General features: G+C 34.6%; 1 protein-coding gene across 5 annotated transcripts; it reads left to right on the top strand.

The window, feature by feature from the left end:
- Positions 1-2,325: 2,325 nt before the first annotated feature.
- LOC114284431 (monogalactosyldiacylglycerol synthase 2, chloroplastic) lies at positions 2,326-7,717 on the top strand. Of its 5 annotated transcripts, none has more exons than XR_014349609.1 (9): positions 2,326-2,959; positions 3,980-4,152; positions 4,609-4,770; positions 4,875-5,016; positions 5,117-5,341; positions 5,468-5,530; positions 5,858-5,932; positions 6,055-6,375; positions 7,052-7,717. XR_014349609.1 is itself a non-coding variant. In XM_028227328.2 (8 exons), exons 1-8 carry the CDS (start codon positions 2,693-2,695, stop codon positions 6,313-6,315), a joined length of 1,368 nt encoding a protein of 455 aa, XP_028083129.2. In that variant the 5' UTR covers positions 2,326-2,692; the 3' UTR covers positions 6,316-6,522. The 5 variants fall into 5 exon arrangements, 2 of the variants coding, with proteins under 2 accessions (XP_028083129.2, XP_028083128.2); XR_014349610.1 differs by lacking the exon at positions 7,052-7,717 and adding an exon at positions 6,520-6,846; XR_014349611.1 differs by lacking the exon at positions 7,052-7,717 and adding an exon at positions 6,520-6,846 and having other exon boundaries at positions 2,471-2,959; positions 3,992-4,152.
- The last annotated feature ends 10,009 nt before the right edge of the window (positions 7,718-17,726 follow it).

The raw sequence follows: 17,726 nt of genomic DNA, 5'->3' as shown, positions 1-17,726 counted from the left end.
ACACATTTTGACCCATGAGGGTAAAATTGTAATTTCACCGTTGGCTAAAAATCAACTTCCCAAATGAAAAAAAAAAAACAAAAAAGTCAACTTTTGACTTTTGTTACTAACCAAAAAAAGTAACTACAAACCATGTTGCCAAAATAGGTCTTAGTGAAAGTTTGAAAACTCATTGATATATGAAACATGTAATAATTACAGACCGAATAAGTCCGTCACATTCCATTGATGACCCCTGTGATATTAGGTTTAAATTCCAAAAAGAAAAAGAAAAAGAAAAAGAAAAAGAAAACATATATAGTAAAGGTAAAAATCCTTGCCAAATAAAGAAGATGCTAAAGTAAAATAATTGCTATATTTGACAATTGATTATAACATCTAAAAAATTAACTATTTCATTTTATTTTTTTACATGTTTTTTTTAGAAGAAATTACATTCTAGTGGGACTAGAAAAATTATTTTTTCACATATAGAGAGATTTGCATCCCCACAATCTTTCACTTACATTTTATAACAAAATCACTTGTACCTAATATATTTTTGTAATTTTTTTTATCTGTCACACTATATTGAAATTTCCTCTCCCTCCCTTCTTTTATATATAAAAAACTAAAACATTATTACAAAAATCAATTCCCAAAAAAGTAATCTAGGTAAATTTCAAAACATTATCAAGTTAGTATTTGCAACTTATCTACTTCAATATATATATATATATATAAAGAAGTAATGACACGAATGAAGACTAATGTCCTATTTGACAATCTCTAAATAAATAATTTTGTACCTAAAAAAAATTTAAAAATAAAAAAAAATTGTTTTACACTCCACACTTAAGGAAATTCTACTATGTTACTTTAATTATGTTAACAAGGACTCTAGCATTACAAGGGCAATGTAATCATTTTACGATAAAACAAAAACAAGGAGAGCTTCTACTCACCACCATTTCTTTCATCCCACATCATTTATATATATATATATATATATATTTAATTCTTATTTTACTCCTCTATAAAATTACCAAAGAGGACATGTACACCACAATTCAAGCCATCTGGATAGCTCTCTCTAGAAAGGCTAGTCAGCGCTGACCATCTACTTATTACCAACCCTTGCAGCTGTGTCACATCCCCCAGCCATCTTCTCTATCCAACTTTCTCCGTCTACCACCCCTTTCATTTTGAAAAAAACTACTGGCTTCCATCACTACCACCGTCTTTTCCGTGAGCCCTCATGCCCATGTTACCACAATACATTCCCAAAATCATTACACCGCACCTCCCTAGTACCTCCTTCGTAGCACAGTCGTAATTGGAAAAGAGTAGATCGTGATCTCCCAATTAAAATTTTACCAATATTACTACACCACTCTTACCTTCATCACTATACTACCATTACCATGGCCACTATTAATGTCAATGTCTCTTCCTACAATTCCACCACCTCCATTTTGTTCCACTACTACCACCATCAAACATAAAAAAATATTTTTCCTGGAGATAACTCTTGAATTTTTTTTTTTTTTGCATAAAATATTTTTCATTAAAAAATATTTTTCGTCCAAATAAACAGAGTGTAAATTCGAACTATATGAAATATTACAAAATTAAATAAGAAAAATTAAAGAGAGAATGAACTATGGAGAATAAGTGACAAAAATGTTGATAAATCCTTTTATATGCCAAGAAAAGAAAAAGGAAATTCCTGAAAAAAGAAAACAAGAAATGTATACCATGAAATAAGAGGGTAGAAAGAGGGGCATAGCAGCAATTAAATAAATAAAAAAAACACAATCCAACAAATAATTATAGGGCAAATTACATATACACCCCTCGAGGTTTGGTTAAATTACAGATACCCCCTGAGGTTTCGGAAATTACATCCCGCCCCCTGAGGTTTGTATTTTCATAACAATTTACCCCCTGAGGTTTATATTTCATAACAAATTACCCCCTAATTTCTTATGCAAATATAGCATTCAGGGGGGAATTCGTAATTTCTCAAACCTCAGGGGGGTATTTGTAATTTAGCCAAACCTCGAGGGGTGTATATGTAATTTGCCCATAATTATATAGAGTTTAAGGTCTCATTTGGAATATGCTTTCTCAGTAATTTTTTAGTTTTTTTGCTAAAATATAATGTAAAAAAATTAATATATTTGAGATGATTTTTTAATTTTTTATGAAAAGATATATAAAAAGTAGATAGAAAATAAAATCTTTAACTTTTTGATATAAATTGTTAATATTTTTTAAACTTTTTAATAATTTTCTAACTTTTAAATTAAAAAATAATATTATCAAACGGGGAACCGATAATTTTTTTTTGTTTTTATTTTTTTAAGAAATAAATCACTGCTCATAGTGCAGACGCCTCGTGAAAATATTCGAATCTGCCAATTAGAACATTCCGACCCAAAATGCGAATCAACGGCTATAAATTGCCCTTTCTTTTTTCCTCCACCCTGCCACCATTCATGCCGGGAATCAACCATTCCGGACAACGTTCTCTCTCTCTCTCTCTCTCTCTCAAAATATCTGTCCTCACCATCACTTTCTCTCTCTAAATCGTTGGCAGATTCCATTTCTGGGTTTTGCTGGGTTTTTGATATCTTTTGGTGGGTCTGAGTTAGAATTTTCATAGTCCTGTGTCTGTATGTACAAATTGTAAACATTTGTATGTACAGGTATGGTGATGACGGTGGCGTCGCCGAGGAAGTCGATAAACACGGTGTTCCAGAGAGTTGGGGTCTATGGATTTGGCGGGAGCAGACAGAAGAGGCGCAAGTATGACATTCAGGATAGTGATGATGAAGGGACGGTGGAGATGATGCAGATTGGCGCCGAGAGGACCAAGAATGTGCTGATCTTGATGAGTGACACCGGCGGAGGCCACCGTGCCTCGGCGGAGGCGATTCGGGACGCCTTCAGACTGGAGTTTGGGGACGAATATCGGGTATTTGAACTCATTTTCTCTTCTGGGTCTTCATGGATTCTCATATATTGTGTATAGTATGAATGTTCTAATTGTAGATTTTGTGGTTATGTGGAGTTTCTTCTGAGGTCATTTATGATTAAATTGGAGTTTGGTGATGAGTACGAGGCAATTGAGTTGAAACTTTTCTGGGTTTTCTAGGGGTACTATTTAGTGTTGTTTTTACTTCCTCATTCTGATGTTCTGCTCTTATAATTAATTTAGGGAATTTTTTTTTTTTTAAGACTCTCCCTGATGGAATGAATTTTCTTCACTTCAGTTTTTGACCTTTTTCCGTTCAAATCAATGGTCAATTAACAAGAAATTATGTGTTTATGGAGTCTCTTCTGAGTTCATTTGTGATTAAATTGGAGTTTGGCGATGAGTATGATGCAATGGTGTTGAAACTTTTCCTAGTTTTTCATTTTTTTTATTAGATAGTTTTGTGTTTAGTTCCTCTGATTTTGTTTTGTTGTCCTGTTTTTTCATGATTTGATCTTCTGCTCTTGTAATCTATATGAGACTCTCACTTTCCCTCTCTCTCTCTCTCTCTCTCTCTCTCTCTGATGAAATGAGTTTTCTTCCCTTCAGTTTTCACCTTTTGTCATTCAAATCGATGATCAAGTTAGCAGTTTGGTTTTTTTAAGCTTTGCCCTTTGTAAATTATGTGCCAGTGGTTTATTTTCAATGAATTCTACCATGTTTTTCCAGTTTTTCGATCTTCTGGAATATTTAAAAAGGTAATATTTGATTGTTTTCCTTTAAAAGTTTCGAGAGTAGATGGCTTTTCTTTCCCCTTTCTTTGGGTAGTGATGTTTCATGAACCATGCAATATCAGTAGCTCTGTGTAGCTTTTAGTTTTTTATATTTTAGCTGTTGTGGTTTTTTGAATTGAGTTCATGATAAGTTCCTCTTATCAATTTTATTTTATTTTATTTTTTTCTCACTGGGCTCTTTTTTTTTTTTTTTTTTTTTTGTGTGTGTATATATATCTAATTTCAGGTTGTTGTGAAGGATGTTTGGAAGGAGTACACTGGCTGGCCATTGAACGACATGGAGAGATCGTACAAGTTCATGATTAAACATGTACAGCTTTGGAAGGTTGCATTTCACAGTACATCTCCTCGATGGATACACTCTTGCTACCTTGCCGCCATCGCCGCCTTTTATGCCAAGTATTTTCTCTTGTTCCTGCTATTAACACATTTACCTCTCAACCTGAATCGACAGTATGCTACTATTTTAAGTGGATAATGATTTCTTGACTGCAAGTGGATTGTTATTTTATATACTACTTCTATTGTTTATTCCTTGATACTTTTGTTGGGTCACCATAAATGATGCAGTCCAGCTATAATCTTTTAGTATATATTTTAAATTTCATTGAATCATGATGCTATTACCAATTTTGCTGGAGTCTTTTACTTTATGTTATTTTCATATAAAAATTTATTCTTTGTCATCAGTCACTAGAAGTTAAAAATGATTTTTCATGTTGTTGCTTACCTTTAATGCGAAAATCGTACATCCAGCTGGAAGTTTTATTGGTTTGTAAAAGAAAATGAAAAAGTTATAGTTAAACCATGTTAGTGTTATGTGGTTCCCTAATCTCTCAGATTGATTGGTTGAAGGGAGGTCGAGGCTGGTCTTATGGAGTACAAGCCAGACATTATCATTAGTGTTCATCCTCTCATGCAACACATCCCTTTGTGGGTTCTTAAATGGCAAGGTCTACAAAAGAAAGTAATTTTTGTCAGCGTCATCACAGACCTTAATACCTGCCACCGGACATGGTGAGTTCCTTTCTATACATTGAAGTTCCATTTATCATCCATGCCCTGTAATCTTATTTTATGGTATGCTGTTAACTGGGAAATTGAATCATTTATATATTTAGGTTTCACCCTGGGGTCAATCGATGCTACTGCCCCTCAGAAGAGGTAGCAAAGAGGGCTTTGCTTGATGGCCTAGAAGAATCTCAAACACGTGTTTTTGGCTTGCCAATCAGACCTTCTTTTTGCCGCGCTGTTCTTTCCAAGGTGGGATGTTTGTCATTATCTAACTATTTCATTCTGTCTTTGATTTGATGGAAACTTATGTCAATTGTGCCTTGATTTGGTTTCTTATTACTTTTTATAGGATGATTTAAGAGTTGAGCTTGAGATGGATCCAGAATTACCTGCAGTTTTGCTGATGGGAGGGGGTGAAGGAATGGGGCCTGTGAAGAAAACTGCGAAAGCTCTTGGAGAATCTCTATTTGATGAAGAACTTGGGAAACCAATTGGGCAATTGATTATTATTTGTGGTCGTAACAAAGACCTAGTTTCTACACTAGAATTACTTGAATGGAATATCCCAGTGAAGGTAATTGATGACATTTTCTTTCTGTACCAATACCTCTTATACAAATTGAGGTGTGCATTTATGCAGTCTACCGGCATTTTCTTTGGAGTCAACAATTTTAAGCTTTTCGATTTTCTTGCATTGTAGATTAGAGGGTTTGTGACTCAGATGGAGAAATATATGGGTGCTTGTGACTGCATTATTACAAAGGTATGTCTCTGCAATCCCATCTTGATATTCACCTCCATACCTACTATACAATGGGCTGTTTGGTGCAGCTTATGAAGCTGTTTATAGCATTTTTTTATTTTATTTTGAAAATCTATGTCAGAATGTTTGCTGCAATATTTGTTTACGGTTTATGAAGTAAAAATGGCTTAATAAAGTTGGAAAAAACTGATTATCAAGAAGCAAAGAGAGGTGGTTTTAGCTTTTGATTTCTGATTATCAGTTTTCAGCTAGCTAGAAGTTCAAGCAAACAGGCTGACCATCAAGTATTGATGACTTATGGCTTATTTTGGTTTCTGGGTTCTGCAGGCAGGACCTGGTACAATTGCAGAGGCATTGATCCGAGGGCTTCCTATTATTCTCAATGACTACATTCCTGGGCAAGTAAGTGACAAGATGATTACTTTCTTGCTTATGACTCATCACTTTTTTGCCCTTTGATGCATTTTCATGCAAAACAACACTGACCTCATCGTCTATTTTCCTCTCTCATGTGGCATTCCCAGGAAAAGGGAAATGTTCCCTACGTTGTAGACAACGGGGCAGGTGTCTTCACTAGAAGTCCGAAGGAAACAGCCAAGCTCGTGGCCGAATGGTTCAGTACCAAAAGGGACGAACTCAAGAGAATGTCAGAGAATGCGCTCAAACTTGCGCAACCAGATGCGGTGTTTGACATTGTGAAGGACATCCACGAACTCGCATGCCAACGGGGCCCTCTAGCCAATATCCCCTATGGGTTAACATCATCAATTTCTAGCCTAATTTAACCATCACATTCGCATATTTTGGTGGGACCAACATTTGTTCTACTAAGATTTCATGTACAGGTAAACTTTGATAATTTCATTCTTTGGCCTCAATGGCCTGGGTACCCATTGTAAGTTTTTGTTGGACAAGCAAATTCTTATGTTTGGAAGGGTTGTGCTTTTTTTCTTATTTTATTTTATTTATAAATAAAATGTTGTCGTCAGCAAGTTCAATTTGACATGGGCCTGAATTATTCAGTCGCTGCGACATGATTATGCCGACACACGGCCCATCAATAATCAACACTAGGCCAAATAATCAGCCTAGCAGCCCAGTCGACATAGGCCCATCTGTAAGTGAGGCCGGATCCAATAACTCCGAATCATCAAGGCTCAATACGGATGATGTGTCCAAATTAATAGCAGAAGCTGTAAAGGCCGCAGTCGAAGGGTCCACATCAGCACAAAAAATAAATGTACAACAGAGGCCGATGTAAAACAAGTTGTAATCAATTATTTTATTAATAACAATATTTCAATCTACAATTCAAATGCGTCCTTACAAACGATTTTGTGCGACATTCCCACACAAAATAACAAATAAATGCATTTTTTACAATATTATTATATGCGCCGTTCAGCTCACCAAAACTATCTCGGAATTCGGATACAACATTCTTTCCGATGTTGATAAATGTTTTCACGCCTTGACGGCTAGCGACTGAATATTCGTTCCTTTGCGGCGGCATTAAAATAGGGACACGCCGCAATACAACAAAACGATCTATTTCCGTGCCCCTGACCATACAGCCAGTTCGTGGGTCACCACTGGATCACTGGAAAACATCTTCAAACTTAGGCGTATACGCAGGATTAGGAAAACAGTCCAACACAACGACAAATTCACATTGGCCATTATCAAGTATACCAGATGGATCAAACTCCACAGTCTGAGTAGGGGCGTCACGCATGTCGCTTTCGAGCCCAGCCGTATCGGCAGCAACTTCAGAGAGACCACCCGTTTGGCATAAAATTATACCCTGGATGTAGAGTCCCAACAACTTCAATTTTCGCCCAAGTCGTTCATCATTTTCAGTACCAACCTTCGGCATATCGAAATGAAAAAAAATGAGGCTCATCGTATGGGCGAAAATCGTCAATCCTCCAATTGGAATCACAAAATGATTTGGACGTGAATCGTTTTTTTTTTTTTTTTTGTAATAACTACATTTTCTCTTAAAATAACTTCAGCCGGAAACATAATCATGTCGCGGCAACATTTTATTTATAATTTTCTTGGGGTCTTCAAGTAGAAGAGGGAGTTGGTATGTTGTATTTCTAGTTTCTTACTTTGTAGCCTTAATCCAAATTTCATTTTTGCTATGTATGAATATATCCTATCTAATCCTTGAATTTTCTATCATTGCTAACATTCTAATAAAAGTTTGGCCCAACAATAAAACTTCTTGTTAGCCTCTTTGGTGGTGCGAAACAACCTCTCCAGAAATGGGAATAAGACTATATGTGTCTTGTCCTCTTCAAATCCTTCTGTAATGGTAGTCTTATGTACCGAGTCATCTTTCTAATAACATTTTAATAATTTGCTTTTGGTGACTCTTCTAAACTTTTTAAGGGTTAGAGTTGAAAGTTACTTGTCTTGTATGAATTCTTCTTGAGGTTACTTGTAAGTACAGAGAAGTACTCATTGATTTAGCGGTGTTGAATCCAAGGACATGACATGTCATTTGCAAATTAGTTTAGAAGTAAAGAAGTCAAGACTAGTTCTCTCTCCTTAACCTTTTAGCTTTTGAACATCTCAAATTTGCTTATCTGGAGCTCTTCTACTCACCAGTTCAACACATGAATGATAAGTAAGTTTTTGATACTGTCAAACAATAGAATTTCCACAATTACATTACAACAGAAAGATTGATTGGGTGTTGCAAATTTTTAGTCATGCAATGTTAGTTCTTGACCATTCTATGCCTTGAAATGTTATGCCATCCAAGTCAAGCTCTGGTGGGCAAGTTGCACTCAATGTCTCTGTACTGTTTATGGATTGGGTTTATCCCGAATCCGTTACAAATGATCTGATATGATAATCCCACTTTAATCTGAATCCAATTGATTGAATTAATCATCCAATCTGAGAAATTATCTATTTATTTATTTTTTATTTTTTATTTTTTTCCCTATTTGATTACATGTCTGATTATAGTAACCCTAAATTGTTGAACATCTCTCTGGCCTTGTCGTCTTTGATTCCCCTCCACCCTCAGCCTTTACGGGGGTTATAAACAAGTTGAGTAGTAAGTTTTTTAATTTGACTTGAAAAGTTAACTAGTTTAAAAACATAGTCAAGGTTGATTTGTTTACATGATGAGTCAATTTAAATGAATTTTTTACGAATTGAATACGAGTTAAGTTCAAGTAGCTTGGCTCTTCATAATGCATAGAGGCTTATCAGGCCGAGTAATAGATTATCTAAAAAGTTTGACTTAAGAACTTAACTAACTTTAAAATGTATTCGAACTTAAATACTTTTAGTGAACTAAAATATGAGTTAAAACTTAAATAATTTAGTTCATTTTGTAGCCTAACAACTTCAATACAAACGTTGACTACCGCAACTAAATCCAAGCAATGTGGATTTCTCTCCATCTTATATGTTTTATGTAGAAATTTAAATATGTTGGCACCATAAATAAATAATTATTATTAGTTATTATTTATATAATTACAGGACATGTGGCACTCTTTTACTAATTTAGAGGTTATGAGAAATTATAAAGTATTAAACGCATGTAGAAAGATGATGAAGGACAAAGTGGATAATATGGAGTATGAATTGGAGGTCAAAGGAAGTTATGGAGATATGGAGATTAAATGGAAGATCATGGAGTGTGAAGTGTGGAAGATAGAAGAATATGGTAGTTATTAAGTAGTTTTTTCCTACAAATGTTTGCCTATAAATAGTCATTTATGGCTACATTGTAAAAGAGTCAAAACTTAAATTAAAGACGATTGATTTCTATTTTTCTTGTCATTTATATTTCCTACACTTTATTTTATGCACTTCATTTTCGAAGCATAGGAGTATAGGTTAATTTTCTGCACTCTATTTTATGCACTTCTTTTTCGAAGTATAGGAGTAGAGGTAAATTAATGGTTAGTTTGATTATTCACTCAATCATCTTTCTCTGTCTCTCTCATTCTAATTTTTCTTTTCTCTATACTTGACAATTTGAAGTCCTTTTCATTTAGGCAAAAGAACCGTCGACACAATCGCTTGATAATTGGCTTGAATTTGATTTGTAAGAATTTTTCAATCTTTGCTGGCACGCTCATATTTATGATATTTTTCTTCGTAAGAAATATAAGCTAACAATTTTTGGCACGCCCAGTGGGACGTCAAGTGTAAAAAATAAAAAAATGAATTGAATTCCTCCATTTCAAATAACCTAGACGAAATCTTTTGACGTAAACAAAAAATTTTGAATCTTCAAGAAGAAATCCATCTTCTTGATGAAACAAACTTTCATCTATTGCAATATTATTTGGTAAAAGAAAAAAAACACTATTTAATTGGGGAAATTCATGAATTTGATATGGAAGTTCGCCAATGGAATGATGAGTTGTCAACTCTCACTATCAAATCTTTAACTGAGGCTTTAATGGCCAGAATTGGTGAATTTTTTCAAAATTCTTTCAGTGTTGAAAATGGAAAAGAAAAGAATTGATTTCATCAATGGCTTAGGGGGGGGGGGTAAAAGACTCATATTTAAGGAGTCAATTTATGAAAATAACATGGCTAAAAAACATGTCGTTGAGCCAAACATGATTAAAAATGATATTCTATGTAAAGATTGGGGGGTTGAAAAACCTATTCTTGGAGAGTCAAACCATGAAAATAACATGTCTATAAAAGCTTTTCATAAGCCATTAATGGCTAAAATGGAACAACCATTAAGCCAAAAAAGATAAAACTCATATAGAGGATTTTCATAAGCCATTAATGGCTAAAATGGAACTACCCATTAGACCAAGAAATGATGAAACTCACATGGAGGATTTTCATAATCCATTAATGGATAAAATAAAAAAACAACCCCATTTGTCAATGAATAATGAAAGTTATTTGGCCGAAGAACATGTTCTCAAGTCAAACATAGCTAAGAATGATGAATAATTTAATGTTCACGAATCTGAATTTTGTGAAATTATTGAAAATGACAAGTTTGAATTTTTAAGGCCATCTTGTACTATGGTTCTTGATGTTCAAAATCCTTTTTGGATTTGTGGTTCACATCAAAATTTAAGTTTGATGAAATGGCTAATAAAACAATCATCTTTAAGCATTGTTTCAATGAGTTTGGTGCACTAAAGAACAACTTAGCCGTTTGAAATATTGAACTTGGCTAAGAATGGCCAATTTATTCAAAGTAATGGTAATTTAACTTTATTTTATTTTATTTTCTAAAATTTTCAAGCTTTATGGACAACCACATAATACCATAATTAACTTTGCGGAGTGGTTTAATTTTGGATTTCATCTATGAATCCATTCTTAAATTTGCTTTGACTTTGGGAGACATTGGCTAATTTCCTTTAAGGTAAAACCAAAGTTTGGTCTTTGCATGTATCGAAGATGGCTCCAGGATGTCTTCAAAGTAGTTCTATCAATTATTATTATTATTATTATTATTATTATTATTATTTGATATGAATCAAAATATGTGCTTCGAAAGTCCTTTTTGTTGTGACTTCAAAAGCTTCAAAGGACTGTCTGTTGCATCAACAATAGTTTTGGGTTTCAAACAATCGTAGGTTGGATGTGATTCTACGCCTTCGAAGCTTACAGAATTGTTTTGAAAGTTAGCTACTTGCATTCGAAGCTTTGAGAATTGTTTCGAAGGTTGGTTACTCACATTTGAAGCTTTAGGAATTGTTTTGAAAGTTGGCTACTCACTTTTGAAGCTTCAAGAATTGTGTAGGCACTCTATTTTTGACCGTCCTTAAGACTTGGGCGCCTTAGGTCGATCACTCGATGATGAAAGTTATGCTGTACAAACGTTTGATTTCTTCAGTAAGAAGAGCTTCTAAATCTCAACCTTACACCCCATTTTTGACCAAAAATATTTTTGACCAAAACTATTTTAGACCTTAAAACCCTCTTTTTCAAAATATTTTTCCAAATGTTTTTACGATGTTCCAAGGCTTGCATTTCATTTAAAATATTACACTTTTCGGTAAACCGAGTAAGGACAAAGTGAAAAATCTTTAAAAACATCTTATTTAGAGGTTTGGAGTTAAAGAAAATAGGAGGGGATGGAAGAAAACTAGTTGGGGAAGAAGTTGGGCATCAATCCGTTAGAATAGAAATGAGCAACCTTCACTAAAATAGACATATCTCTTTTCACACTTAGAATTTAGATGTGAGGCCACCACCACTAGAAAGTAGACTTCTGGGACTTTATTTTAGACTTAAGAATGGCCTAAAGCCGAGTCCGGATGAGGGAGATATGCCCGTTTGAATTCGGGCCTGAAAGCAGAATTTTGTCTGGCCGGCCACTAGTGGCATGCCGCCCACTTGTGTCAAAAAATAGATTTTTTGCAGATATTTGTGCAGTTATCTCCCACAGGTGCATGCACGGCACCAATTGTTCCTATACAGATATTTCCAACATAGTAACATGTTTTTCTATATATACAAGGCCTTCCCTCTTGGTTTTAGGTTACAAAAAATTCCAAAAGCTCAAAAACTTGAAATTCTCTCTCTATCTCTATCTTGCAACACACACCTTACCTAAACACTTCCTAAACCAATATTAGAGCTCTCCTTGTTGAGATTGTTGAGTGCAAATTTCAGCCATTGAGAGTGAGAACTTGTGGGTTTGTTAATAAAAGAGTTGCCTTGCTTCAAGAGGTATAATTTTGAGCATCTTTGTACTACTTCTTTCCTATCTTTTCTTACTGTTTTTACACTGTTTTTATGGGCTGAAACTAGTGGTTTAAAGCTACCAAAGGTGGAGAAATTAATCACCCTTCTTTGAACCTTGTCTCCTAAGCTTTTGCCTTTGTGTTTCCCATCTCTTCATCAACTTTTTTTTTTTAAAACTTTTTACCACTGATTTTCAAAGGTTTTCAGAGGCTAAAAATGTGGTTTTGAAGTCCTAAAAATGGAGGGGTTAGCCATCCTTCCTTTGGCTTGTTTACTAGCTTAAATTCTCCATTATTTTATGTTACTCATTTAGCTATTTTTACCTCAATTCCAGCACTGTTTTAGCTTAATTTAGGATTGTTTTTATGTGTAAGTTTCATTTATGCTTTGTATAGCATGTTTGTAGTGTAATAGTCCTTATAGGTTTGGTGTTTTAAGCATTAGACACCAACCTATTTAAGTTGATAGCATTTATTTCAAGTTTTTCATACTTGTGTTCATCTCTGATCACCTTTGTACTTCCTTCATTCATTGGCTTCTCCCTTGCTTTGAGAGTTGTTTCAAACCGATTGTTTGTTTAAGCTTGGGATAGAGATTGTTGTGCTTAATGGTTTAATCTCTTCGGAGGTTCATTACCAACGGCCTGACATCTCTCTCATGCCCAAAACAACCCTTTGTTTGATACTTCTTTCTATTAGTGGACTTAATGCTCATTTTGGACTAAAATGACTAATGAATGGAAAGGTAATTAAAAGAGATGTTAAAATTGGAATAAAATGGAGTAAGATCATAAAATAGTTTGGGGTTTAATCGGATGTTAATTGAACCCGTTGAGTCTTGAAGCATTTCATACTAACTAGTGATGAAAATGGTTCAAGTTTCAACATCAACCGCTTTCCTTGATCAATATCATGATAGTGAGGAGGTTCATGAGTCTTTAATTGTGCATTTATTGAAATTGTATCCCTTGGTTCATAAGTCATCACGCAATGAAATTGTGCCGATCGATGGCTTGCGAATCGAGCCTACCCCTCTTTTGAGTTGTTTTGATGATAATGAGAGGCAGGGTGGACAGACATTCCCTGAGAATGCTCTATTTGTGCTCTGTTTGTTATCTGTTGCAGCAGGAGAAACCCAACATTAGTGGCCGTCATGCCACCTTTAGGGGGCGGCATACCACTATTAGTGGGCTGCCGGCTACCACTTCTGGCTTACCGACCACCTTTTTCAGGCAGGCAATTTTCTTTTTCCCTGTAGAACAGAGCAGAGCAGAGGCAGAGGTGAAAAATAGTGCAATTCGCTGACTGCAAAACAGAAGCATTTTGGCAGCCAAACAGAGGCATTTTTGGATGGAAATCTGCGTTCTTGCATGAGCCATCCCTAGCATTTTGGCTCAAGAACTGTTACATTTGTTTTTAGTAATATGTTATACTTAAAGTGGTGAACTTGTAATAGTTAATTACTTAGTTAGTTCAATTCTTAATTTGTAATAATTTATTCCATTTGGTTTGTAATAGTTAGTTAATTCGTATAGTTAGCTAGGACATTTATTTAGACCCTCTTGAACGAGGGCCAATATGTAATAATGTGTGAATATCTTCCAACCCCACATCTTTCTCCCTTTTATTTACTTGCTTATGTTGGATAGTGTAGAGCATCATGTTTACTTAGCATTTCCCATGTTTTGTATCCATTGTCTTGCATGCATAAGGCTCGGCACATTCTAACAATGCATTGTATTTATTATTTCGTTGAAAACGTGCTTAAACCGCATGCTATCAAATCAATTTACATGCCATGTTAGTAGCCGAGTCTAGTTAAATTGCATATTGCATGTGTTGCATTAGTCAAGTGGCATTAGTTAGGATCATGCATTTTTCTAACTCTTTTCTTTTGGCTTGCCTTGGAGTACTCGGTGAGCACTTTTGGCTTTAGCATATTGCATGAGTGTGATTGTTGCCATGACAAAGCATGATACCATGAGGCTAAGTGCTTAAGTGTTATACTTGCTTGAATGCCTGTGGATGAAGGCTAGTTGCTCAAATTGGGATAATTTGATGAATGTACATATGATATTACTTTTTCAAGTGGTACATATTCAAACACTTTTCAAAACAAACATAAAAATCAAAGTGTTCTAATTTTTACAAATTAGTCTGTACTTGTGTACGTCACATAGTAATGCTAGCATAAATAATCGGAACAAAAGCATATAATGTAAATAAAAATCACATCATGATTAGTAGAAGCCGATGTTTGATCGGGCGAGTGGGGTGCTCAATTCATGACCTTCCCCTCTCGTACCTAAGTTCCCGAGCCGAGATACTTTGGTGATGACGGATAAGTGGCCTTTTGGCACGAGTCTCGGGTTTTCTAAATTTCCTAAAAAAATATTTAGGTGGTGACTCTATAATCTAGCAAAGCAGTCCATTTTTGGCATTTTGATTCAAAATCGATTTTTCAAAAGAATTGCCGAATTTGGACTCTTTTGTGTTTTTTTTTATTTCACATTGCACTTGTGAAATCAGATTCAGAACCACGGGAGTCCAAATTGTAGGGCTATCATATCCGAAAAAAGCACGAAAAGTTGAGCTACAAATTGTCTCGAAGGTTGGTTACTAGCCATTGAAGCTTTCAGGAATTATTTTGAAGGTTGGCTACTCGCCTTTAAAACTTCGATAATTGTCTTGAAGGTTGGTTACTCGCCTTTGAAGCCTCGAGAAGTGTTTTGAGGGTTGGCTATTTACCGCTTTTAATGTATACCGTGAAGCAAGAGAAGTTTTGAGTATGCTATAATCTCAAAGTCGAACATAATATTGGAACTACGTCAAAGCATTTCGAAGGTCTACAGATTTGGCTCAAAGGTGGGTTGAAGCACCCTCAAAAGCACTTCGAAGGTCCATATATTTGGTTCGAAGGTAATTCGAAATTCGAAAACATTTCAAAGTTCCATATATTTAGTTCAAAGTTGGCTCGAAGCTTTCTCAAACGCACTTCGAAGGTCTATATTTTTGGTTAGAAGGTAATGCAAAACTCAGTACAAACACTTTAAAGCAGTGTAATTTGAAGAGTGTGTACATTGTTTGTCACTTCAAAGCAATTTGAAGTAGTGCAATTGGAAGTGAAAATATATTGTTACGGTCTGAAGAATCATGCCTCGAAGGTCTTGAAATTTTCATAGTCTCATGATGTATCGAAGGTCTCGAAGTAAAGCATAGAAGGGCCAACTGTTACTAATGGCTCAAAGAAAATAGCATTAGCATACATTGTGACTAAATCAAATTGCTGATATTTTGCTAAGAATTCACCATTTCAAACATATGCAAAGTAATCCAATTTTGAAACACAGATTAAAATTCAAAGCATGTGAAATTATTTTAATTATGTGTGAAGCTTTATAAACTTTCCAAGCAGGTAGCTATCATGCATTCGAAGCTTTTAAAGCTTGTAAAATATGCTGTAAGTACCTTCAGAACAAGATTTTGGTTCCTTTTTAACAAAATTGAATCATGTTGTATGATAAAAGAACATTCGAATGCATGTCTTTGTGATGCCCCAACTTCTAGGCCGTTAATAAATCAAATCAACATCAAATTTAAAATTCTAACTAAACAATAACCTCAAAAATACAAATTGGCTATAAAATAATCACACAAATGTCTATAATTTATAATTTATACAAATCTCAAAAAACAATATATAGTGGTGGGCCCAAAAATCTCTAACTCAATAATCCTTTAAATGCTTCAACTCCAATCGCTACTAGATTTGCTTCACACCTGAAAAATAAATTAATTCGAGAAGTATACTATATGACAGGAATAAAAATGCTCAGATAGAGAATAAATCAATAGAGATCCAACAATTTACGACATGGCACAAGCGATTCAATTTCAGATATCAAACAATTTACCAAATTGCACAGACAAGTCAACTCGACATATGATAATTTATCCAGTACCAAATACCTAGTCCTACTCTGTACATGACCAGTGACCAGCTTCACCCACCTCATCCAAGCACAACCACTTATCCGGGCTATTGGTCCAAGCTATTGGCAAGATCCACTCGATCCATGCATTGAGCATTTTTATGTTATTTAGCTAGACAAATCAACACTAACTACACAAAACAATTTCACAAAATTTATCTAATGACTAGAGTGATCAAATGAATCAACAAGAATGATTCTATAGAATTTAACATATGGCCATGATAATCAAGTGGAGTACAAATGTGAAGTAATTAAGATAAAAATTCTTTGCAAAGAGATTTAGAGGAAGCATATTGTATACCACCCAAATTACCTCAAAACAATCTCCTTCGTCGCCAACACTCAATCTCGATATTTCTGCATGGATCTCCAAAAATGATATATCATAATTCTAAGGCATAAGGTATGTAAGGTATGTAAGGTTTGGCAAAATCTACAACTCTCCTCTTAAATAAAATGATAACCCTCACTCTAAATACTCTTAATCTAAACTCTAAATTTTGATCATAAAAAAAGAGAGAGAGATACGGATGGACCAAGAAGAAGAACCATAGAAAGAAGTTGAAAGGATGAGTTCGAATTTATAGGCAAAATAAAGAGTAGCCTCCAAATAAACTTGGAGGAAAAGAAAGCTAATTGTCTTGAAGGCAAAGAAAGGTTGCTTGGAGGGAAAGAAAAGAAAAGAACATTTGGTTGGAGGGAAAGAAAAGAACCTTTGTTTGGAGCACAAGCAAACTAAAAATAAATAAATAAATAAAAGAGATGGATAATGATAATAATGAAATGGAGGTAAAAAGAGATAAAATAAATGGAGAAAATAAGTTAGGTTCTCATCTAAAAATTTCACCACCAAACTACTACAATAAATTACCAATTCCTCCCATTAAAATATTAATACCTCAAAAATATAAGATTTCACAGTCTCTCTACGAACACATTAATTAATTGCCAAATGTGGTCTAAATTGATGTGCAACTCTTCATGAATTCGAGGTTCCTCATTTTGAAAGAGTTGTGGGGGGAGGGGGGGAAGGTAATGTTGGCACCATAAATAAATAATTTTTATTAGTTATTATTTATATAATTGCAGGACATGTGGCACTCTCTTACTCATTTGGAGGTTATGAGAAGTTATAAGGTATTAAACACATGTAGAAAGATGATAAAGGACAAAGTGGAGAACATGGAGTATGAATTGGAGGTTAAAGGAAGTTATGGAGACATGGAGATGAAGTGGAAGATCATGGAGTGTGAAGTGTAGGAGATAGAAGAATATGGTAGTTATTAAGTCATTTTTTTCCTTCAAATATTTGCCTATAAATAGTCATTCATGGCTACATTGTAAAGGAGCTAGAACTCAAATTAAAGACAACTGATTTCTATTTTTCTTGTCATTTATATTTCTTGCACTTAAATTTTTTGCACTTTATTTTATGCACTTCATTTTCGAATCATAGGAGTAGAGGTTAATTTTCTGCACTTTATTTTATGCAGTTCC

The sequence above is a fragment of the Camellia sinensis genome, chromosome 13 (assembly GCF_055761805.1).
Source record: "Camellia sinensis isolate YWXY chromosome 13, ASM5576180v1, whole genome shotgun sequence".
Classification (NCBI taxonomy): Eukaryota; Viridiplantae; Streptophyta; class Magnoliopsida; order Ericales; family Theaceae; genus Camellia; species Camellia sinensis.
Note: the sequence above shows the minus strand (reverse complement) of the source record. Positions and strands in the feature narration are given on the sequence as shown.

Excerpts from the sequence above, each read along its gene's own strand:
- LOC114284431 (XM_028227328.2), top strand. The coding sequence starts at position 2,693 with ATGGTGATGACGGTGGCGTCGCCGAGGAAGTCGATAAACACGGTGTTC. Across the intron at positions 2,960-3,979 it reads AGTTTGGGGACGAATATCGG|GTTGTTGTGAAGGATGTTTG; the intron begins GTATTTGAACTC and ends ATCTAATTTCAG. Across the intron at positions 5,342-5,467 it reads AATGGAATATCCCAGTGAAG|ATTAGAGGGTTTGTGACTCA; the intron begins GTAATTGATGAC and ends CTTGCATTGTAG.